This window comes from Pantherophis guttatus, chromosome 18 (assembly GCF_059756535.1).
Source record: "Pantherophis guttatus breed Tessera chromosome 18, ASM5975653v1, whole genome shotgun sequence".
NCBI lineage: Eukaryota > Metazoa > Chordata > Lepidosauria > Squamata > Colubridae > Pantherophis > Pantherophis guttatus.
This window is the reverse complement of record NC_142080.1, coordinates 11,014,922-11,039,884: the sequence shown is the minus strand read 5'-3', so window position 1 is coordinate 11,039,884 and position 24,963 is coordinate 11,014,922. Positions and strand designations below refer to the sequence as shown.

Here is a 24,963-nt window from a genome sequence, read left to right as displayed (position 1 = left end):
ACACCATCTAACGAAGTCCTTTCAGCAGTTCCAAGAAGGCTCCACACCCCATTTGCGCTACTCGGGTGACCCTGAGGACCCAGAGAAACCTCCAAGCGGCCTCAGTGACCATCTATAAGGATGCAAATGTCCAGCGGTCTGCAAGGAGTATCAATCCTTCCCAGCCCGAATTAATACTCATGAAACTCTGTTTGTGTGCGTGTGTGTGGTATCCTGGTTAAATATGTTGTGGTTTTTTTTTTAAAAGATAAACAGATCAAGCAAGGAAAAAGCCTTAAAAAACCAGAGGGTCAGAGAGCCTCCTCCCTTCATAATCCACCCTCTTTCCTGGCCACGTATTAACATATTAACAGAGTTGGGAGGGACCTTGGAGGTCATCTAGTCCAACCCCCCGCCTAAGCTGGAGACCCTACATCATTTCTGACAAATGGCAGTCCAGTCTCTTCTTGAAAGCCTCCAGATCATATGCATTGTTAGAATCCTGCCCCACACTTCCCTGACCCCTAAGTAACAGAGGGAAGGGGGGGGTCTCTTTACCCATGGCGACAGCAGAGTCTCTTCAGTTTCAGCTCGGAGCAGTTGAGTTGAGCCAAACCGATCAGAATGCCAGCGAAGGTGCCCTAGTGGGAAAGGAAGCAACGAGAGGGGAAAGTATTTTTTATAAAGTTTTAAAATGTTTCATTCCAACATTTTAAACCTCAACATTTTAAATGGTCATACATTGCTTTTATAGTTTGATGTTTTGCTGTCTTACCGTCCAGAGTCCCTCTTTGGAGGGAGGCTGGCGGAGGAATAATGTGAAATACGAATAAATAAAATAAAGGAAACGTGTGTGGACTCAATCAGAACAGAGCCGGAAGGGACCCTGGAGGTCTTCTAGTCCAGCCCCCTGCTCAAGCAGGAGACACTATACCATTTCAGACAGGTGCATGTCCAGTCACTTTTTAAAAGCCTCCAGTGATGGAGCACCCACAGCTTCTGGTGGCAAGCAGTTCCACTGGTTAATTGTTCTCACTGTTAGGAAGTTTCTCCTTAATTCCAGGTTGCTTCTCTCCTTTTTTTTTTTAATAAATTTTATTTCTTTAAAAAAATACAAACAGAAAGTTTATCAACAAACAGATCGCGGTCAGAACCTTACTCAATATATTACATTCAGTCCAAATATACAAATGAGAAATAAAAACTAAGCTAACATTGTCCTCTTTTTATTCTGTTATTTAACCAAACATACCATAGGTCCCAACATTGGAAATATGCGGAATCTTTCTGATCTCTTAAAATTTTTGTTAGCCTATCGGCTTCTGCACATTCCATAATTTTCCCTAAAATCATATCTTCAGACGGTAGGTCTTTACCCTTCCAATTTTGGGTGAGACATATTCTTGCTGCAGTTGTAATATAGACAATCAGATACCATTTGTTAGTGCCTATTTTATCTGGCCTAACGTTTAATAAGTAAAATTCAGGTTTCAGTTGTAATTTGTAGCCAGTAATTTCTAACAACCACCTCTGAATAAGTTTCCAAAATTCAATTACCCTGGGACAGGTCCACCATACATGGAAATAAGTACCTAGCTCCCCACACTTCCAACAGTTTGGGGAGAGTCCAGGAAACATTTTGGATAATCGGGCAGGAGGAAGGTGCCACCTGCCAGGTTGCTTCTCTCCTTGATTAGTTTCCATGCATTGTTTCTTGTCCTGCCTTCTGGTGTTTTGGAGAATAATTTGACACCCTCTTCTTTGTGGCAGCCCCTCAAATACTGGAAGACTGCTATCATGTCCCCCCTAGTCCTTCTTTTCTCTAGACTGGCCATACTCAAATCCTGCAACCGGTCTCTGGGCCTTTAATCATCCTAGTTGCTCTTCTCTGCACTTTTTCCAAAGTCTCAACATTTATTTTTGTAGTGTGGACCGAAAACTGGATGCAGAATTCCAGTGTGGCCCTTACTAAGGCTTTATAAAGCGGTACTAATACTTCACCTGATTTTGATTCTATCCCTCTGTTTATACAACCAAGGTGTCAGCTTTTCAGGCTGTCTTCAAATAAATTGCATCGCAAACAAAGTCTTTTATAAAACCAATTTCCATTTTATTAAGCCCAGCACTTTTTACACCGACTCGTTGCAGCCGGCACCGACGTGCTGACCCAAAATCCCTCCTCTTCCTTCCCCCACTCCTCTGCATTCATTGGCCATCTTCCCAATCATTCACCCCTAATCTACTGCTCCAATTCAAAGAATTTCCCCCCTCCCATCCATCTCCTAGGGGACATTATCTCCAGAGGAAATAAGTAGGTGAAAGGCAACCGTCCCGTTACAGACGCCTGCATTCTCCTTATGTCAGCACTAGGATAAATGCATCTTGACGTGCTGACACAAGGATTGTATTTGATTTTTTAGCTGCTGCAATACATGGCTGGCTTGTGTTTAAGCATTTGTCTACTAGGACTCCAAGGTCCGTCTCACAGTTATTTATTTCTGAGCCAGGTTTTACCTAATCTGTACTTGCCCCTTTGGTTTTTCTAAGGAGAAATTTGTCTACTGTGAGAACAATTAACCAGTGGGACGGTTTGCTTCCAGAAGTTGTGAATGCTCCAACACTGGAAAGTATTTTTTATTGATTTTACAACACCACCACAACACAACATACAAAACATCAACACGCCATGCGTGTGTCTTTTTACATATCAGTTTCGTTTCTCTTACTTTCTACTTTCCACATTCCCCATTTTTCTCATTCTTTATTGTCTTTATCGTCCCTTTATTTCTAGTTTTATTCATTTACAATATTTTACACATTTATCACATCATTTGTTTGTTTGTTTGTTTGTTTTATTTTTTGGTTCGATTTAGATGCCGCCCTTCTCCGGAGACTCAGGGTGGCTTACAATGCGTTAAGCAATAGCCTTCATACTTTTGTATATACCTGCTTAGTAGGGCTTTTGCCTCCCCCCCAAGCGGTGTTCTTTTTTTTATACAAAGTCAGCTTATTGCCCCCACAATCTGGGTCCTCATTTTACCTACCTCGAAAGGATGGAAGGCTGAGTTAACCTTGAGCCTGCTGAGATTTTAACTCGCAGTAATTGCAGGCAGCTGGCAGCTAAGTGCTACTTAACAGCACTTTAGTCCGCTGCACCACCAAGGCTCCTTTATTCTCTTTTGCCTTCCCTAGTCTTTAGCCAATCGTACCACTTATTCCATACTTGATCATATTCTGTATCTTCTTTTTCTTTTATTCCTTTCGTTAAATTTATCCATCTCCGCACAGTCCAGAATTTCCAACACTGGAAAGTTTTAAGAAGAGATTGGACAATCATTTGTCTGAAATGGTACAGGGCTTCCTGCCTGAGCAGGGGGTTGGACTAGATGACCTCCAAGGTCCCTTCCAACTCTTGTCATTCCGTGATTTCTGTTAACCTGGGGGGCAAAGGGCTTGGTGTGGCTTTAGCTACTCACCACCTGGTCCACAGTGACGTGCTTCCCGTGGTAATCCAGCCAAATGGGGACCTCGGACGTGAACCGGAATTCCCTGATGAGGAAGAAAGAAAAACAGCTGGTGTGATGGCCTGTCCCATTTTTGGGAGGCCGGGAGAGGAGGGGACATTTTCTGGATCGAAGTTTTCACTCCCACCTTTAATGGAAAATCTGTCATCAGTACCCCAAGGAGGTCAGTAATAATTCTCAGCCATTGATAAGAGAACAGTCGTAAGGCAAGGAATACTTGTAATGAACACCCATCTTTTTGAAGGATCTCTCTCTGTCTCTCTCTGTCTTTCTCTCTTTCTTTCTGTCTCTGTCTGGCTCTTTCTCTCTCTGTCTTTCTCTGTTTCTCTCTTTCTGTCTCTCTCTGTCTCTTTCTATCTCTCTTTCTCTGTCTCTCTCTTTCTGTCTCTCTCTGTCTCTTTCTATCTCTCTTTCTCTCTTTCTCTTCCTCGTCTCTCTGTCTCTCTTTCTCTCTTTCTTTGTCTCTCTTTCTGTGTCTCTCTTTCTCTCTTTCTCTGTCTCTTTCTCTGTCTCTCTGTTTCTGTGTCTCTTTCTGTCTCTCTGTCTTTCTCTCTGTCTCGCTCTTTCTCTGTCTTTCTCTGTCTCTCTCTGTCTCTGTCACTTTCTATCTCTCTTTCTCTGTCTCTCTCTGTGTCTCTCTGTGTCTCTTGCTTTCTCTCTTTCTCTTTCTTTCTGTCTCTGTTTCTAGGTGTCTCTCTGTGTCTCTCTCGTCTCTCTCTTTCTTTCTGTCTCTCTCTGTGTTTCTCTGTGTCTCTCTTTCTTTCTCGTCTCTCTTTCTTTCTCGTCTCTCTCTCTTTCTGTCTCTGTGTTTCTCTGTGTCTCTGTCTCTTTCTCATCTCTCTTTCTCTGTCTCTCTCTTTCTTTCTATGTCTCTGTCCCACTCACTTTCTCTCTTTCTCTGTCTTTCTCTCTTTCTCTTTCTCTTTCTCTCTCTGTTTCTCTGTGTCTCTCTCTGTCTCTCTTTCTCTCTGTGTGTGTGTTTCTCTGTGTGTCTCTGTCTCTCTCTTTCTCTCTGTCTCTCTCTGTGTCCCTCTGTCTCTCTCTGTCTCTGTCTCTTCCTTATCTCTCTCTCTCTTTCTGTCTCTTTGTCCCTCTCTCTATCTCTTTCTCTGTCTGTCTGTCTCTCTCACACACACAAACAGACAAACAGATACACAAATATGGAAAGGGGGTGTGGCCTTGATTGCATACCACCTTCGGAATTTTTTTTAACAAACCCCCAGCATTCTCTCCTTATCGGTCCTGTCTGGACATACTAAACTTCAAAAATTAGATTAATGCTAAACTGGCTGGGGAATTCGGGGAGTTGAAGTCCACCCGTCTTCAACTTGCTGAGGTTGCAAAACAGTGTTCGATCTGAACTCCGGAGGGGCATCCCTTGTCCCATTGAGGGTCCCCATCCATTTTCCCACCCTTACAATCCCCTTCCCGCCCGCCCCCAGCCCCCCCCCCCCCGCATCCATACCGGAAATAAATGGGCTGCTCGGAGGAAGAGGAGGCATTGGAGCTATTTTCACTGGTCGTGGTCTCCACTGAAGTTGCCATCATCCTCTCGGCTGCCTCGGAGTCCTTCCCGGGGGACTCAACACGACCTGGAGGGGTGACCGCTTTTTAAAGGCCCTTCTTGTCCCACAAAACTCCTCCCGACCCTCTTCTGTGCACCCAGGACTTGAGACAAGCACCCATCATCCCCAGCCAAAGAAAGACAAACACAGTAGAACTGCAATCCAGGCTGAGAGGCCGGGAAATGCAGTTTGGCCCTCTCGATAGGGCAAAAACTACATTTCCCATTGTCACGTTCTCGCATGGGCTTCGGTGTGGGTCCTCGTGTTCCCACTCATGTGAACGTCGTCACAGGTATTCACAATCCCACACAAGCAAGCCTCCTTGTGGGAACTTGTGTCCCCACTTGCACGAACGTCGCAGGAGCTCATGCATGCACCTGCCCCTCCCACCATATCATCCCCTCTCCTCGATCTGTGGCACAGACCTGAAAAAGGTTGGGGAACTCTGGCCTAACTCGGACAGAAGGCCACGTAATAGCAATAGCAGTAGCAATAAGACTTACATACAGCTTCACAGCGCCTTTACAGCACTCTCTATGTAAAGCACGCTGTGTAAAGTGGTTTACACAGTCAGCCTCTTGCCCCCCCCCCCCCCCAACAATCTGGGTCCTCATTTTATCCACCTCGGAAGGACGGAAGGCTGAGTCAACCTTGAGCCGGTCAAAAACGAACCACTGGCAGTTGGCAGAGTTAGCCTGCAATGCTGCATTCTAACCATTGTGCCACCAGGGCGAATAGAATAGGAGTAGGAATAGGAGTAGGAGTAGGAGTAGGAGTAGGAGTAGGAGTAGGAGTAGAATAGCAATAGCACTTAGACTAATATCCCGCTTCACAGTGTTTTACAGCCCCCTCTAAGCAGTTTACAGAGTCAGCATATTACTCCCCCAACAATCCAGGTCCTCATTTTACCGACCTCAGAAGGACGGAAGGCTGGGTCATCCTTGAGCCAATCAGGATTGACCTGCTGGCAGTAGGCAGAGTTAGCCTGCAATACTGCCGTCTAGAAGGAAAGGAGGGAGGGAGGGAGGGAGGGAGGAAGGAAGGAAGGAAGGAAGGAGGGAAGGAAGGAAGAAAGGAAGGAAGGAAGGAAGTAGGAAAGGAAAGAAGAAGGAAAGGAAGGAAGGAAGGAAGGAAGGAAGGAAGGAAGGAAGGAAGGAAGGAAGGGCAGTAGCACTTAGACCTACCAGTATATACCACTTCATAGTGCTTTACTGCCCTCTCCAAGAGGTTTTGAGCCAGTCGGTCAGAATTGAACTGCCGGCAATGGGCAGAGTTAGCTTACAATACTGCATTCTAACCACTGGGAGGGAGGAAGGAAGGCCATAGCCCTTAAGACTTATATCCCGGTTCACAGTGCTTTTCAGCCCTCTCTAAAGCAGTTTACAGAATCAGCCTCTTGCCCCCAACTATCTGGGTCCTCATTTGACCCACCTTGGAAGGACGGAAGGACGGAAGGAAGAACCACCTTGGAAGGAAGGAAGGACAACCTTGAGCCGGTCAGGATCAAACTGCTGGAGTGAGCAGTGAGTTCTAACTACTGCACCAACATGGATCACGGTAAGGAGGGACCTACCTTCAGGGCCTACTTCCATGGGCACGACGGGATTGATGCTGGCCGCCACGCTGGTGAAAAAGTCTTTGAGGAAAAACAAGGCGTCCTGGAAGCAGAAGAAGAGCAGAGAAGGGGTGAAGGAAAGTCCGTCTCCCTTGGAAGCACCAACTCAGGTGCCTCCCGACTCTTCAGGTGGACCAGAGAGGAAACACAAACAGATGAACTAATTCTACGGGTGGACCTCAGCTTACAAAACTTCACTTAATGACCGTCCAAAGTTACGACGACAGTGGAAAAAGCTGACTTAGGACCATTTTGCAAACTTATGGCCATGGCGAGATCTACCTGCAGTCACGTGATTTACTTTCGGATGCCTGGCAACCGGTTCGTATCTATGACGGTGGCCGTGTCCCAGGGTCACGTGATACCCTTTGGCGACCTTCTCACCAAACCAGAGTCAGCGGGGAAGGCCAGATTCACTTAGCATCCGTGTTACTAATTGAAACCACTGCAGTGATTCATTTAACCAACGTGGCAAGGAAAGCCGTAAAAATGTGGCAAAACATTTAATTGACCAAACTAAGTAATAATTTTAATTAGCAATTTTATGATGTTTGTGTGTCTATATTTTTCTTGACTGTACACCGCCTTGAGTCCTACGGGAGAAAGGCGGTATTGAAATATAATAAATAAATAAATAAAACACACTGAACAAAATTTCTCACTCAGCAACATAAAATTCTGGGCTCAATTGTGGTTGTAAGTAGAGGACTACCTGTACTCACAGTGGCAGAATCTTGCAAGTCTGAAGGTACAATTCTCCCCGCCCTCTCCCTCAATCTCTTTTACAGCCTGAGAAACTAGGGAGGGTTTCTTCTGAGCCTTTTTCTTCGCCCGATATACAGTTATGGGCTAAGTTGTCTCTTTTTTCTTTTTTTTTTTTATTGCAAAAGTTTTACAATTACATTTTCACCCCTTTTTCCCCCCCACCTCCCCCCCCAGACTTCCCAACCTCCCTAACCCTCCCTAACCCTCCCCTCCCCCCAGACTTCCCTATAATATACTCATACTCATAAAAAACCCTTAATATGACACTTATGTATAAACTTGAACCCCTCCCTCCCCTGTATAATTTTTCTTTTTACCTCATTACATTAAAATATTTCTAAAACATTATTTTCAAGTAAAAGCTATTTGATACTTTCTAGTTTGATATTTGTTCTGAACATACTCTATCCACCTTTTCCATTCCCATTCATAAGTCTCTTGTGAACAATCTTTTAAGTATGCTGAGATCTTCGCCATCTCTGCAAAACTGGCCATCTTCAAAGTCCATTCCTCAATAAGTTGTCTCTTATCTCACTGTTCCCTAAAGCTGCATTAATAGAATCTTTCAATTCTGAAAGTACAAATCTCCCACTCGTGTCTTTTACAGCCTGAGAAACTAGGGAGGGTTTCTTCTGAACCTTTTTCTTCACCCGTTATACAGTTATGGGCTAAGCTGTCTCTTATCCGACTGTTCTCTAAAGCTACATTAATAGAATCTTTCAATTCTGAAAGTACAAATCTCTCAGACTGCGGACACTGCCATGATTGGGCCATGTGACTTCGTGTATTTTACAGCCTGAAAAACTAGGGAGGGTTCCTTCTGAACCTATATCTCCTCCCATTATGCAGCTCTGGGCTAAACTATCTCTTATCCAACTGTTCCCTAAAGCTACATTAATAGAATCTTTGAACTCTGAAAGTACAAATCTCCCACTCATGTCTTTCATAGCCTGAGAAACTAGGGAGGGTTTCTTCTGAGCCTTTTTTCTTCGCCCGTTATACAGTTATGGGCTAAGCTGTCTCTTATCCAACTGTTCCCTAAAGCTACATTAATAGAATCCTTCAATTCTGAAAGTACATATCTTCCACTCGTGTCTTTTACAGCCCGAGAAACTAGGGAGGGTTTCTTCTGAACCTTTTTCTTTGCCTGTTATACAACTCTGGGCTAACTTGTCCCTTTATCTAATTGCTCCCTAGACAGGCTTTCTTGCCCCATTTTTCATAGATCTTTCCCACATACCCTTATCCTTCCCAAGCAAGTTTGGAAAGTTCAGCCGGAACTGCAAAAGTAGAAGAATCCAGACACCCCTCCTCTTCCTGTCTTGGTTTTGCCCAATTCATGTAAAGGATGGTAGCTCAGTGGCAAGGAGCTAAATTCATCCACCGTCTCACAACTCCTGACTGAGCTTGCCACCCGATCAACAGGGAGGCGTCCTTTACCTGGTCTATGTTGAGTCGGAGAGGCATCAAGGAGACCCTTAGGCAGCACTCGGGACCCCCCACGCCAGCTTCAGGGCAGACGTGAAGAGCTTTGATGGTGAGCTGGAAAAAAAAAGAAGAAGGAAGAGAATTGGTATTGCCGGATGGGAAATTCTGGGACTTTAAACAGATTAACAGAGTTGGAAGGGAACTCGAAGGTCATCTAGTCCAACCCACTGTCCAAGCAGGAGACCTTCCACCATTTCTGAGAGATGGCAGTCCAGTCTCTTCTTGAAAGCCTCCAGTGATGAAGCTCCCACAACTTCTGAAGGCAACTTCTATTCCATGGGTTGATTATTCTCACTGTCAGAAAATTCCTCCTTATTTCCAGGTTGAATCACTGCTCTTGGTTTTAACCTGGTTTTAGCATGTTGTGGGAACTGAACCAGAAACCCCCAGTCTCTTTCCCCAGGGCAAGACTAACGGAAACAGCTGATAGCCGGCTCGAGCAACCCCAATCTGGTTCTTACCATGTTAGAATGGGCCCTCCGGGGCAGGAGCTCGCTGCTGTACAGGTAGAGGAACTTGTTGATCTGCGAGGAGGCCAGGCGGTCTCGGATCTCCAGCTCCTGGACAACGAACACCTGCCTGGCTAAGGGCTGCTCCTCCGATTCCAGGGATGGCTTCTCGGATGCTCCAGTCGAGTAGGATTCGTGCTGGAAACTCACCTGAGAGCAGAGAGGAAGAGGGAAGCATCACTGACACAGTACGAGCTATGTACACAGGCCGTCTCTACAGGTAGTCTGTCAACCCTGAAGGTGACCTGACCGAAGCCATCTTGGAAGAGGGATAAGGGAGAGGGGATTAGAGATAGATGGGATTTTGTGGTCAAAACAAAATACTTTTTCTTGGGAACCAAGGTCATTCTCACGCCTGGTCAGAGGAAGGCGGAGTGATGTCACCTGGCAACCAGACAGAGCCGTGATTGGACCATGCGGCTGATTGTTTTGAGAAAGTGACAAACTTTCATTTTTAATTAGGTGAAAACTGCGGGAACCTTCAGAGTCGGTTTTCACCAGATCTGTGCCAATATGATACTGTATGTCCAATAAAGCTATTCTTTGAGGAATCTACCTGCCTCGGAGTTTTGCTTGCTATGGGTCTATTACTTGGAACCCTGACATAGTCCTCAACTTACGACCACAACTGACTTCAGAATTTATGCGCCTAAGTGAGACATTTGTTAAAGTGAGTTTTTGCCCCATTTTACGACTTTTCTTGCTGCATTTGTTAAGTCAATCGCTGCAGTTGTTGAATTAGTCACACGGTTGTTAGGTGAATCCGGCTTCAGCCACTGAATTTGCTTGTCAGAAGGTCGCAAAAAGGGATCACGTGACAAACCACCACCCCCCGGGACGCTGCGACCGTCATAAATATGAACCGGTTGCCAAGCGTTCGAATTTTGATGACATGGCCATGGCGAGGTTGCAACGGACACAACTGTGAAAAATGGCCATATCCACTTTTTCAGTGCGGTCGTAATTTTGAACGGTCACTCAACGAATAGTTGTAAATTGAGGACTACCTGTATAGATTATCCTCGATTTACAGCTGTTCATTTAGTGACTGTGCAAAAAGTGACTTAAATCCTGTCCTCACACATACGACCATGGCAGCATCCTCGTGGTCACATGATAAAATTTGGACTCTTGGCAACGAGCGTATACAAGTAGTCCTCAATTTAGGACCACAAAAAAGAGTAGAAAATTCATTATGAAGCAGATCAGTTGGTAAATTGTGCATCATGGGATTACGCCCTATCACGATCATGTGGCCGTGGGGAAGTGCAGGGACCGTCACAAATGACTTTTTTCAACGCCTTTATAACTTTGGTCACTAAATGAATGTTATGTTGTAAACTGAAGACTGCCTGTACTTGTTTGCCACCGTTGTCTGACGTTGCCCCACTGCCCTCTGGATATCTGCTTCCAGAGTTTTGTTCCTCTCTTCTCCTCTTTTCTCTCTCCTCTTCTTTGTGTCTTCTCTATCTCCTTTTTTCTCTTCTATCTCTTTCTTTTCTTCTCTCATCTTTTTCTCTCTCTTCTTCTCTTCTTTTTCCTGCTTTCTCTTTCTTTTTTCTTCTCTCTCCTCTTTCTATTCTCTTTCTTTCTTTGCATTTTTCCTCTTGCTTTTCTTTTCTTTCTTCTCATCTCTCCTCTCTCTCCTCTTCTCTCTTTTTCTTGCTCCTCTTTTTTCTTTTTTCTATTCTCTCTTCTCTTCCTTCTCTTCTCTTGCTCTTCTTATCTCCTTTTCTCTCTTCTCATCTCCTTTCTCTCTCCTCTCTCCTTCCTTCTCTTTGCTCTTCTCTTATATATTCTCTTTTTTCTTTCTTTTCTTCTCTCTTCTATTGTCTCTTCTCACTTCTTTCTCTGTCTCTTTTCTTCTCCCCTCTTTCTTTTCTTTTCTTTTCTCATCTCCTCTCTCTCTTTCCCTCCCTCCCTCCCTCTCCTCTCCCCTTCCCTTCCCTCTTCCCCACTGAAAAATATGGGGCTGCTGCCTGTCTCTTCTGGCTGCCCCGAAACTGCCCCGAAATCAAGGCTGCTCAGGAAGCCTCCTCCCACCCCTGCAGAGCAGCCCCTACCCGTCTCACCTTTGTAAGCTGGATTTCCATCAGCAGGTCGTGGATACGACCGGGGCCTCCTTGAGCCCGCCAGGAGCTCTGGGGTCGGCTGGACACCGAAGACCGAGAGGGGGAGGAACGGGTGCTGGGAAGGCTTGATTTCGTCCTGAAATTGGGAAAAAGTGGTGATCAGGTATTGATTGGTTATTAATATCCCCCAAAAGATCTGGCCAATCTCTTGCCAACATTATGGAATTTCACCTTCATCAGTTTTTTTCAAAGTTGGCAGCTGTAAAATGGGTGGACTTCAACTCCCAGGATTCTCCATCTTTGCTGACTGTGGAATTCTGGGAGTTAAAGTCCACCCATCTTATACAGGTAGTCCTCGACTTATGACCACAGTGGACCCCAAAATTTCTGTTGCTAAGGGAGACACTGGGTAAGCGAATTTCACCCCACGTTACGGTTCGTCTTGCCACCGTTGCTAAGTGAATCACTGCAGTTCTTCAGTTCGTAACACGGTTCTTAAGTGAACCTGGCTCCTCCCCACCCCCACATTGACTTCGCTGGTCGCAAAAGGGGATCCCATGACGCCACGACGGTCATAAATATGAGCCAGTTGCCAAGCATCCCAATTTTGACCAGGTGACCCTGAGAAAAACGGCCATAAATCACTTTTTCCCCCAGTGCTGTCGTAACTTTGAATGGTCACTCAATGAATTGTTTAAATCGAGGACCACCTGCAGTTGAGAAACACCGATCCACGTAAAAAAGGAGAACTTTTTCTCAAACGATTGATCTTCAAAACAGGGAAGCCAACTTAGCTCAGAAACTTGTCGGACGAAAGCAGAGAGCAGATCCCGAAAAGGAAGAATTACCTGGGGGAATGCATGTGTCCAGAAGGCGAGCGCCCCGGCCCAAAATCTCTGCCCCCGTAGAGATGCCAGACCACCGAAATTTCCCGCATCACGACTCGGCTCTCCGGCACCGGGAAGTGGGAGGGGGCCTTCAATAAATCCGTGCTGCCCAGGGGCCGAGAGAAGTGGCCCTCCTGGATGTGGACGGGGCCCTCCAAGAGCTTGGTCACCACCGGTTCGCCATCCCGAGGCTGCAGAGACAGAAAGGCAGGAGGGTCCAGGGTGTTCTGATCCAGCCATAGCAGAACCAAGAAACAGACTCCTTGTCACATACAAAAAAAAAACCCTTTATTTATCTCCTGTGAATTCATGGCATTCACACACCGAAAAATCCAGGCAAGAGTCCTTCAAGGAGTTAACTGCAGTAACAGACCTTCTCAGTTCCTTGCGATAATTGCCAGGGCGTGAGCTCCCAGCCGAAAGGCTGCAAATTAAGTTCTGGCAAAAGCAGCCTTTGATGCACGAAACACAATGAGCAAAATCTCCAGAAATACGAACGGTTGTCTCCTACGATCACCATTCCCCTTTCCCTCTATTTATTCCCCAGCCAGGGAGGGGCCATTCAGTGTGTGCTTTGCTTCCCGAGTCGACTCCTTGTCCTCCGTTGCTCTCCTCTCCTAACTGCTCTGCGCATACATGCATCTGGAACAGGCCCCAGCTGTTCTTCCTCCCCACTCATCTCAGCCTCCGAAGGCAGCTGCCTCTCCGGCGGGAAAGGTCGGACGGCTCTGGCTCTATCTCTGCTTCCAACACAGAGCATCCATCGGAGCCTTTCCCAGACTCCAGCATTGGCCCAAGTTCCTCCCCATCCTCCTCATCGTCCGAGTCTGTCACCAGCTCTGTTGGCAGCTGGCAGGCCACAACACAGGGTGCATGAAAAACTGCCTTTTTTTTTTAATGGAGCTGGGAAAATACTGGCACTGCATCGACTCCTGGCTGACTATGGTCAACTTTGGGGGGGGGGGGGATCAGCTTTTAGATGAATGGGACTGCTTAATAGCCAAATTGAGAAACAATGTAGGTTTGCATCTCACAGGAAGAACAGAGCAGAAATAGGAGCAGAACAGAAAATTGGGATGGGATGGAATAGGATTTAGGAGAGGAGGGGAGGGGAGAAAAACTGTAGGGTAGAGGAGGAGAGGAGAGGAGAGGAGGAGAGGAGAGGAGAGGAGAGGAGAGGAGAGGAGAGGAGAGGAGAGGAGAAAAACTGTAGGGTAGAGGAGGAGAGGAGAGGAGAGGAGAGGAGAGGAGAGGAGAGGAGAGGAGAGGAGAGGAGAGGAGAGGAGAGGAGAGGAGGAGAGGAGAGGAGAGGAGAGGAGGAGAGGAGAGGAAAGGAGAGGAGAGGAGAGGAGAGGAGAGGAGAGGAGAGGAGAGGAGAGGAGAGGAGGAGAGGAGAGGAGAAGAGAGAAGAGGAGAGGATGCACTGTTATTCTGTAAGCTCTCAATGTCCGTGAGTTGCACAGTGTTGCAAAGCAACAGAGTAATAATGATTGTAATAATGACACCAATAAGAGGGGATAGTAAAGAAGATGGGAAGGATACTACTACTTCTACTACTACAGTCCCACAACACGGGTAAATATCCTTAGATCTCAGACAGTGCTGTGGGAATGAAGCGTTTGGCAGAGTGATGGCATGAGCGGAAAAACTGTCTTTGTGTTTGGTTGTTTTGGCATGCAGTGCCCTATAGCGCCATCCCGAGGGGAGGAATTGAAACAGTTGACGTCCAAGATGTGAGGGTTCTGTAGATATTTTCTCCGGCCTCTGATACGGGTCTTTGATGGAAAGCAGGCTGGTTGCCATTGTTCTTCCTGCAGTCCAAACTATCCGATGAAGTCGGGACTTGCCCAGTTTGGTGGCCGTGCCAAACCAGCCAGTTATCAAAATAACGAATGACAGACTCCATAATTCCTCTCTAGAACGGATCAGCAGCTCCTGGGACAGCCTGAGCTTCCTGGCTTTGATGCAGGGAGAACCTTCCTACAGACCCCTCACATCCTGGACATAAATAGCTTCAACTCCTACCCTCAAAACGAGGCGATAGAGCACTGCACACCAGAACAACTAGACACAAGGACAGTTTTTTCCCAAACGCCATCACTCTGCTAAACGAATAATTCCCTCAACACTGTGGAACTATTTACTAAGACTGTGTTACTATTATTCTTCTCATCCTTCCTATTACCCATCTCCTTCTACTTAGGACTATAACCTTGTTGCTTGTATCTTTACGATTTATATTGTTTTATTTAGTTTCCCACGTAGTGTGATTTTGATTGCTTATTTAGTATCCTCTGACTATCACTAAGTGTTGTATCTTATGATACTTGATGAATGTCTTTTTTTCTTTTTATGTACACTGAGAGCCTATGCACCAAAGACAAATTCCTTGTGTGTCCAATCACATTTGGCCAATAAAGAATATTCTATTCTATTCTATTCTATTCTATTCTATTCTATTCTATTCTATTCTATTCCCATTCCATATTTTCTATTCTATTCTATTCTATTCTATTCTATTCTATTCTATTCTATTCTATTCCCATTCCATATTTTCTATTCTATTCTATTCTATTCTATTCTATTCTATTCTATTCTATTCTATTCTATTCTATTCCATTTTCTATTCTATTCTATTCTGTATATTCTATTCTATTCCATTTTCTATTCTATTCTATTCTGTTCTGTTCTGTATATTTTCCTATTCTATTCTATTCTATTTATTCTACTCTATTTATTTTATTTTATTTATTCTATTCTATGTATTCTATTCTATATTCTGTTCTATTCTATTCTATTTTCTATTCTGAATTCTACTCTACTCTACTCTACTGCACTCCACTCTCCACTTCATTCTGTAATTGTATTGTATTGTAGATTGTATATTCTATTCTATTCCATTTTCTATTGTATTCTATTGTATTGTATTCTATTTAGTCTATACTCTATTCTATTTATTCTAGTCTAGTCTAGTCTAGTCTGAATTCTATTCTACTCCACTATTCTATTCTGTAATTGTATTGTACTGTATTGTACTGTATATTCTATTCTATTCTATTCTATTCTATTCTATTCTATTCTATTCTATTCTATTCTATTCTATTCTTCACTGTGCTGACCCTCTCATAACTTTTCTCAGAAGATTTTCCCGCTGTGACCCTTGAAGGAGACACCCAAAAGCAGCCAAATCCTTACCGGAATGCCCGTTCCCGGAGCGTCCAAAATGCAGAACCCATCTGTGGCTTCGCTCTCTCCTTCGCTGTCCTCGGAAGGGCTGAAATCGAGACCCTCGGCCACTGGGGTCCCTGGGGGAGGGGGGGCCTTCCCTTGGCCTGCCGCCCCGTTCTCACCGGGGAAGAGATACACCGAGACGGGCGAAGGCTGCCGCCTCATCCCAGAGTCCCCTGGGGAAAGAGCATTTGAAAGAGGATTGAATGGCCGCGTTCGCACAAGTTGCACTCCCTTGGACAGGAGGCACACCCCCAAAATCCCCAGAACGGGGAGCTAGGCCGGGACATTCAAAACTTCCTTTTGACAACCTTGCAAACTCCAAAGGGTTGCCGGACTTAGAAGACCTCCAAGGTCCCTTCTGGCTCATTCATTCTATTCTTAATTTTATTTAATTTTTTTATTGATTGATTGATTGATTGATTAGCCCAGAGGTCTGCAACCTTAAGCACTCAAAGAGCCATTTGGACCCGTTTCCCACAGAAAAGAAAACACCGGGAGCCACAAAACCCTTCCCGTGCCTGACTATTCCTTGAGCAGCCACAAAATTAGCCTATGTAGTTGAATTAAATGTTTTGTTTTCTTCTGAAACTTTTCTTTTCTTGGATTTACCCATGGTTGGCCTACCGGGGGTTGAAAAGCTCAATAAACCACGTGTCGGCGGGTGTCGCCCATTGGCAGTTGGGATGCATATTTTGAGTGACAGGGAGCCACAGCAGAGGGGGGAGAGAGCCACATGCGGCTCCAGAGCCGCAGGTTGCTGACCCCTGGATTAGCCCATGGGCCATCTCAAAGTGCAGAGTTCCAGAAACAAATTACTACTAACATTTGATAAAATACACTTTAAAATGGAATTGGAATAAAATACGATTTAAAATGAAATTGGAATAAAATCAGGGGTGGGATTCTACTGGTTCGGACCAGTTCAGGCGAACCGGTACCTCCGATGATAAGCTGGGCCTGCCTGCCAACTCCTGAGCTTTATTTACCTATAACTTCGCAGCTGATTAGCGGGGCAGAGCGGATTGCCACACCTCAGCTGTTTTAATTCCCTAGCACTAACACGGAAGGTGATTTTTTAATTTTTTTTTTGTTGAACTGCACACGCGTGAAGTGCGCGATCTCTGAGCCGGTTGTTAAACCGGAAGGATCCCACCACTGAATAAAATACCACCTAAAATTGGAATAAAATACAATCATTTAAGATACAGATAAAATACGATAAAATTGTTATTTCTGTCAGGCCTGGAAGCCATCTTTTTCGTTGGGCCTTCAGGCCTGCCACATTTCCTACTTTTTTTTTATTTATTTATTTATTTTTATATGCCGCCCTTCTCCGGAGACTCAGGGCGGCTTATAATGCGTTAAGCAATAGCCTTCATACTTTTGTATATTTTATACAAAGTCAGCTTATTGCCCCCACAAACCGGGTCCTCATTTTACCCACCTTAGAAAGGATGGAAGGCTGAGTCAACCTTGAGCCTGGTGAGAATTGAACTCGCAGTAATGGCAGGCAACTGGATGTTAAATGCTGCCTTAGTAGGAGGCATTAGCCTCCTACGCCACTCAGGCTCTACTGTGGGAAACTGGGAGGGGGGATTGTACGGAGCAAGGGTGATATATATATATATATATAGTCATAATAACATTCTTTTCTCAGAGAGTCAAGGACGTCCTGCCCTGCACCTGGAGTGGCGTGACTGGGAGGCCTCTCTAGTTGGGACGGTGCTTTGATTGGACCATGTGATGGACATGTGGGTGCAGGGGAAGGGACTTGGACTTTCTGTTGGGTGGGGAAAACCTGGAAGCTTTCAGATTCAGGTTTTCCCAAATGTGCCAATATGACATCTCTAATAAAATGGAACTTTGAGGAACTTCAAGCCTCGGAGTCTTTTTTCATTGGTGGGGGTTACTTGCAGTGGTGAAATGTAAAATTTGTTACTACCGGTTCTGTGGGCGTGGCTTGGTGGAGGGGGGGGTGTAATGTGACTGGGTGGGGTGGCCAAGTTTGTTTGTTTTTTTAACTCTTAAAAGCATTTTTTCTACAACCTTAAAAGGTTGCAGAAAAAAATGCTTTTAAAAGCCTCTGACGATCCCAGCTGAGCCACACGATCATCAGAGGCTTTTTTTTTTTTTTTTTACTTTTAAAAGCATTTTTTCGGCCATTTTTTCCAAGATGATATAGAAAAAATGTTTTTAAAAGTTAAAAAAAAAAGCCTCTGATGATCGTGCGGCTCAGCTGGGCATGGGGGGAGGGGGGGCAGGGATTTTTGCTACCGGTTCTCCGAACCACCCGCAGCCATCGCTACCGGGTCGGGCGATCTGGTCTGAACCGGGAACATTTCACCCCTGGTTACTTGGAACCCTGGCAATTTTGGTGCCACCCCTGCAACCTACCCCAATCAGTCCCGCATATGCCGATCTCAACCGAAGCATTTTGCTTAAGAACTGTGTTGTGTTAAATGTTATTTTCAAATTCTGGCCGCACATAAGGTTAAGTTGTTTTGATATGTGGATCCCAATAGTCATTCATTTGGTATATAGACCGAGGTCTTTTGACTAACATCAAGTGTAGTATTCTTAATTGTTCAATCCATCACAGGTGGAAATGCCACCGGTGTTGCGAAGTGTCATCCAAAGTCAAGCTAGAACGTGGCCCTCCCTGCTCCACCCCAATCTCACCGGTCATTTCCTGGTATCCACGCTCGGTATCCATGAGGGCGTCCGTGAGGTCTCGCTGGTTGATGGCCGCCGTCTCAGCTGGGGGACAGGTGGGCAGAGAAGCCGGGCTCTCGGATAACTAGCAGAGGACAAAAATATAGAAATTATAAATCGACAATGGCGACTACTTATAAGGAAAACCTGTACAAAATGTTTTTATAGGTGGCGTCTGCCAGCGGCAAGGTTAGCAAAGATGTCCCAAAATATGTCCGCCAAATGTTGGAAATGCAATCAGACACCGGGCACATACTATCACATGTGGTGGACATGTGCAAAAGGCAAAAAAAGTTTTGGACGAAAATGCACACATCGTTATAAAAAATGTTAAAGCAGCATGTAGATTATATAGAGCCAGAAATATTTTTGTTAGGCATAGTACCAGAAAAGTATGATAAAGGGAATATTACTTAATATTGCAAGACTTTTTTTAAAAAAAATTATTTTTACTATACAATTTTCTTCGTTTTACCTTACAATTTCCGCTTTGCAACAGCTCTGTACCGGGTTATATCTACGGTTTTTTAGTTTTATACATACTAATATGTATACACTATACAATTATCATTCAAAATGTTTTCTGCGTCTTACATTTTTATAATATCTTACTATGATATAATAATAAATATTCTTCGTCTATCATTATTCTTATACTTAGGAAATACCTACAGAAGAGAGCGCAATTAAAAAAATACTAGAATGTGCAGAAATGGATAGGTTGACATTACAGATAAAGGATAAAGAAGATACAGAATACTTTTCAACATGGGATTTGTTTGATCAATGATTCAGACAATAGAGGGAAGGAGAAGGAGAAGGAGAAAGAAGGAGAAAGGAGAAGGGAGGAGGAGGAGGAGGAGGATTGGGTTTTTTGGGGAGGAGGCTTTAAAAAAATAGTTAATTGGGGGTTTTTTTAGGAGTTTTATTTTTTTTTAGAAATAGCAATTTAAAGTTAAGGAAGTTTTAAATTTAGCTGCTTTTATCTAAAAATATAAATAAAATAAAATAATAAAATATTTGTCTAGCTTTCTGATATTTGGCGTGTTTCTGTAGTGTTTCACTCTAACTACACAAACCCAGAAAATCTCACAAAGCTGTATGTGGCATTTTGCGTGGAAACAGTGTGAAACTTGGTTTTTGAGCTTTTTGTGGCTGTGTGAGGTTCCTGCTTGTTGCAGGAATGGTGTTTTGGGTCAAGTGCAGCTGCTTTTACATTGTTGTGTGTGTCAGTTGTGTTGTGTTGTGTTCAGGGGTGAAATCCAGCAGGTTCTGACAGGTTCTGGAGAACCGGTAGCGGAAATTTTGAGTAGTTCGGAGAACCGGCAAATACCACCTCTGGCTGGCCCCAGAGTGGGGTGGGAATGGAGTTTTTGCAGTATCCTTCCCCTTGGAGTAGGGTGGGAATGGGGATTTTGCAGTATCCTTTCCCTGCCATGCCCACCAAGCCACGCCCACAGGACCCGTAGTAAAAAAAAATTGGATTTCACCACTGGTTGTGTTGTGTGTGTGTGTAAACCTGGCTCAGGGCCAGGGTATCTTCGAGACCGCCTTCCACCGCATAGCTCCCAGCGACCGGTAAAATCCCACAGAGTTGGTCTCCTCCGGATCCCGTCAGCTAAACAATGCCGGCTGGCGGGCCCGCGGGGGAGGGCCTTCTCTGTGGCTGCCCCAGCTCTCTGGAACCAGTTACCTCCTGAGATCCGGACCATCCCCACCCTATTGGCCTTCCGGAAAGCGGTGAAGACCTGGCTTTTCCGGCAGGCCTGGGGCCATCGATCTCGCTCTTGCGATCCGGCAAGATCCGGCCATGGATGGAGTGAATGGGTTTTAATTGTTTTAAATGTTTTAATTTTTAATGTTTTTATATATGGTTTTTAAATGCATTGTAAGCCGCCTTGAGTCTTCGGAGAAAGGCGGCATACAAGTTGAACAAGTAAAATAAAATAATATTATTTATTATTGGCCACGCCCACCCAGTCACCTGACCACCAAGCCACGCCCACCCAGTCACCTGACCACCAAGCCACGCCAATCAATTAAGCCACGCCCACAGAACCGGTAGGGAAAATTTTTAGATTTCACCCCTGGTTTAACCTGGTCAGAGAGACCTGCCACGCCCCCACCCACCCCTTTGGACTCACCTGCACCTTCTGCCCGGCAATCTCAGTGGGGCTGTCGTGCCGAGGGGGCGGGTGCTGGTCCCCTTTGTTGACCACGTACTGGATGAGGTTGGCGAGGGCCGCGCAAGAGTCGGCACAGGTGTGGATGTGCACCACGTTGTTGGAGCAGCGGAGCTCAAAGAGGGGCCGGGTCTGCCCCACAGGGGGAGGAGAGAGAGACACACAAGTCACATGGACGGCAGGGACCCCCAGATTTCCACCATACAACTAAGTGGGTGTTGCTCGACCTTCGAGACTTGGAAGATGGGTGGACTTCAATTCCCAGAATTCCAGACACATTAAAGCATGCTGGCTGGGGAATTCTGGGAGTTGAGGTCCACCCATCTTAAAGCATGCTGACTTGACTGTGAAACCCACTTCAAAATAAACATTAAAATATAGAACATATAGGGCTGGAAGGAACCTTGGAGGTCTTCTAGTCCAACCCCACTGCTCAAGGCAGGAGACTTATACCATCCTGGTCAAACGGTTCACTAACCTATTTTTGAAAACCTCCAGTGATGGAGGACTCACAACTTCAGGAGACAAGCTGTTCCTTTGTCGGGAACTTTCTCCTTTAGCGATTGGATCGCCCTTTAAGAAGCTTCCACCCATTATTTCCCGTTCTATCCTCAGGTACGTTGGAGAATAAGTCAATAAAAGCTTGACTTATAATAAGCTTGAAGTCAAGGTTTTCCCTGGTAATCTGCCAAGTTTCCCTTTTTTTTTTTTTTTTTTTAAAAGTAATGAGTTGAAGAGAGAAAAATATCAGGGAGATGGAGTCGAGCAAGGCATCGCTGGAGCCCACAGGTTCCACCGATTGGAGATACAGCCTCTGGGAACGTACCAGTTTGCCAGTGGTAGCTCCTTTCCACGTCGTGATGACCAATTCCAAGAGATCCACTTCCACCACGCAAACATAATCTAGGACGAGAGAAAAGACGAAACTGGAACTTGGTAAGTCAGAAACATGATGGAGGAAGACGTTGTGCAAGTCCCTGAACTTGGTAGTACAGGGGTTTAAGGCACCCTGTTATTAAGCTGGTTATTAAGACCAGCTGCCTGCAATTACTGCAGGTTCGAATCTCGCCAAGGCTCAAGGTTGACTCAGCCTTCCATCCTTTCTAAGGTAGGTAAATTGAGGACCCAGTTTGTGGGGGCAATAAGCTGACTTTGTATAAATATACAAAAGGATGAAGGCTATTGCTTAATGCATTGTAAGCCGCCCTGAGTCTTCGGAGAAGGGCGGCATATAAATCTAATTTTTTTAAAAAAAACAAAACTTCCAGTTTGCAGGCAAGTCCTCGGCTTACGACGGTTAAGCCAGCCCAGAATTATGGTCGTTAAGTCATGATTGCGTCCAATTTTGTGACTTTGTCTTGAAGCCAACTTTGTAGATCAGGGGTGTCTCACCTTGGCAGCTTTTAAGATTGGTGGACTTCAATTCCCAGAATTCTCCAGCGAGCTGAGGTCCACCTATCTTAAAAGTTAACCCTCTGCTGTAGAATTTAAGCAAAACCCTTGTCTGCAAAGGGCATTTTTTTTGCTGGAAACTGGGAAAAATCATAACTTTATGACTTTGGAGACTGTAATAAAGAAGTAACAAGAGTAAAAATGATATGAAAAATACAGAGGTGTCTGAGCTGAGCCCTCTCTAACAGATTAACAGAGTTGGAAGGGACCTTGTAGGTCATCTAGTCCAACCCCCCGCTCAAGCAGGAGACCCTACACCATTTCTGACAGATGGCAGTACTATCTCTTCTTGAAAGCCTCCAGTGATGAAACTCCCACAGCTTCCAAAAGCAACTTCTGTTCCATGGGTTGATCGTTCTCACTGTCAGAAAATTCCTCCTTATTCTCTCCTTGTTCAGTTTCCATCCATTATTCCTTGTCTGGCCTACAGGTGCTTTGGGAAACAGCTTGATCCCACTCCTCCTCTCTGGGGCAGCCCCTCAAATATTGAAACGCTGCTCTCCTGTCTCCCCTAGTCCTTCTCTTCACTAGACCAGCCACGCCCAGTTCATGCAACCGTTCATCGCATGTTTTAGCCTCCAGTCCCCTCATCATCCTGGTTGCTCTTCTCTGCACTTTTTCTAGAGTCTCCACATCTTTTTTATAGTGTGGTGAACACAACTGGATGCAGGACTCTAGGTGTGGCCTTATTAAGGTTTTATAATCTGTTATAATTATATAATCCGCCAGTTGCGTCCCTTTCTAGATCGGGACTCTCTACACACAGTCACTCATGCCCTCGTCACCTCTCGTCTGGACTATTGTAACGCTCCCTACATGGGGCTCCCCTTGAGGTGCACTCGGAGGCTCCAACTGGCGCAGAGTGCGGCCGCGAGGGTGGTGATGGGAGTGACATGGAGTTCCCATGTAACACCTCTCCTGCGCGAGCTGCACTGGCTCCCGGTGGTTTTCCGAGTGCGCGTCAAGGTTCTGGTTATCACCTTTAAAGCGCTCCATGGCTCAGGACCTGGTTATCTATGGGACCGCCTGCTACCACCAATAGCCTCTCACTGACCAGTACGCTCCCATAGAGAGGGGCTCCTCCGGATGCCGTCGGCCAAACAATGTCGACTGGCGGCCCCCAGGGGGAGGGCCTTCTCTGTGGGGGCACCTACGATCTGGAACGAGCTCCCCGCGGAGATACGGAGGATCCCGGATCTGCGCACCTTCCGTCGTGCGCTTAAGACTTTTTTATTTCATCAAGCTGGCCTGGCCTAAATCTTCTCCCTTTTTTAAATGTAAATTTTAATTTGTTTTTAAATTATGAGGTATTTTAAATTTGTTCAGCCAAATTATTTAATTCGTTTTTATTCTATTTTAAATTTTTGTATTTATATGTTTTATCCTGTGGTTGTTCACCGCCCTGAGTCCTTCGGGAGTAGGGCGGTATAGAAATTTAAATAAATAAATAAATAAAATAAATAATGTACTAGCTGTACCCGGCCACGCATTGCCGTGGCTCAGTCTTGTGGGTATACAATATTTTTTGACCGAGTGCCAATAATTTCCCTCTGTAGCTCAGGTCGCGCCTACTTTGCCTCCGTCCCACCAGTCTTTTCACTCCGTCGATTGGATTTCAGACCTGAGTTGCCTTTCTCTACGTTTCTTTTTGGACTTTAACGTCGCTCAATCAATTGCTTTCTTGGAAGTATAGCGTGCGTTGCTTTTACGTCCAACAGATGGCGCTGTTTTTTGCAAAAAAAAGGCACGTTTTTACCTGTCACAGGTGTGACATCTATATAATAGTAGGTATATAAAAACACGCGCGTATTCGAATGCAACGTTGTGTCAAAATTTCAAAGCAATCGGTGAAGAACTTTCGGAGATTTAAGATTTTGAACAAACAAACATTTACATTTTTATTTATGTAAGATTATCTCTCCTGTTTTAAGGCTAATGGCTACCAACCTTTTTTGCAAAAGCCATGCCATTTCCCCCAAGAAGATCCCCATCACAGGCACGGAGCGGGGTGTGGGGGGTGGGATAAGAAGGGAGGGGTACCTTTATTCAGGTCACCGGTCTCTGCTTCACACTTGTTGGAGAGGAACAGGGTGGAGTTATCCAAAATGAAGCTAGCGGGAGAACAAGAGGGCTTGGTTAGGATCTATTCTTGAACTGTTTTAAATTGAGCACCCGTGCATTTTGACTTATCCATTAAAATTTGTTCGCCCGCCAATCTCTTGCAGGGTGAGATTGTTGAGAATCCAGTGAGGGGGGGGGGAAACATTCCTATCTCTCAAGTTCTTGGGGGAAAGGAAATACATGCAGAATCCAACAGGTTGTCATCGTTTCAACGCTGGCATAGAGAGAGAGCAGAGGAGAGCGAGAGATAAACTCTGAAACTTTTGCCTGCTAAATCCCTTTGAAGCTTGGTTGTCGTGGAAATGAGGGGAGGGGGCACATTCCTGGGAAATGATGAGAAAAAGAAGTCTGAAGAATGACTTGGAAGATAGCCAATGAAAAGCAGAGATTTGGGGATCGGAAAGGGAGGGATTGGGGGGGAAAAGGTCAGTCTTATCCACGTGGAGTCATGATCCGGTGGCTGAGCTCAATTAAAGAAAGATTTCCTTAAAGATTGGCAGTTTGGAAATTCATTTTATTTTGAGATAGCATCGTAGTCTGACACAGGTGCAGCGTGCTGACAAGTACAAACAGGCGCACCCATCCTGGATCTGACACGCCTTTCCTGGCGTGCATGTGGGGTTTTTTAATTGCTTGCTGCCGCATCTATTCATCTCCGACCCCTGCCTTTTATCCTGTTGTGACCTAGGCTCACTTAGTCATTATAAGACACAATTAGGCCCAAACAAACCTATTTTATTGTTAATAGCTGAGAATTTGTCAAAGGCCTTTCTTGGTAAAGCCCCACGGAGTCCAGAATCAAACAGAAATGCCGACCGGGAACAGAATTAACAACGTTGCTTTCCTGCAAAGGGCCCAAG

At 45.2% G+C, this 24,963-nt stretch overlaps 1 protein-coding gene across 2 annotated transcripts in view; it reads right to left on the bottom strand.

Moving 5' to 3' along the window:
• ATG2A (autophagy related 2A) overlaps nt 1-24,963 on the bottom strand; it is an 87,765-nt gene that overhangs the window by 5,318 nt on the left and 57,484 nt on the right. For both annotated transcript variants that reach the window (XM_060691930.2, XM_060691933.2), the window contains exons 26-38: nt 24,023-24,093; nt 21,357-21,433; nt 20,492-20,662; nt 18,315-18,432; nt 15,600-15,808; nt 12,366-12,595; nt 11,518-11,653; nt 9,398-9,595; nt 8,889-8,990; nt 6,642-6,726; nt 4,969-5,095; nt 3,456-3,528; nt 538-620 (exon numbers count right to left, since the gene is read on the bottom strand). In XM_060691930.2, the coding sequence (XP_060547913.2) occupies nt 538-620; nt 3,456-3,528; nt 4,969-5,095; nt 6,642-6,726; nt 8,889-8,990; nt 9,398-9,595; nt 11,518-11,653; nt 12,366-12,595; nt 15,600-15,808; nt 18,315-18,432; nt 20,492-20,662; nt 21,357-21,433; nt 24,023-24,093 (1,680 nt within the window). The remainder of the gene's footprint in view (nt 1-537; nt 621-3,455; nt 3,529-4,968; nt 5,096-6,641; nt 6,727-8,888; nt 8,991-9,397; nt 9,596-11,517; nt 11,654-12,365; nt 12,596-15,599; nt 15,809-18,314; nt 18,433-20,491; nt 20,663-21,356; nt 21,434-24,022; nt 24,094-24,963) is intronic.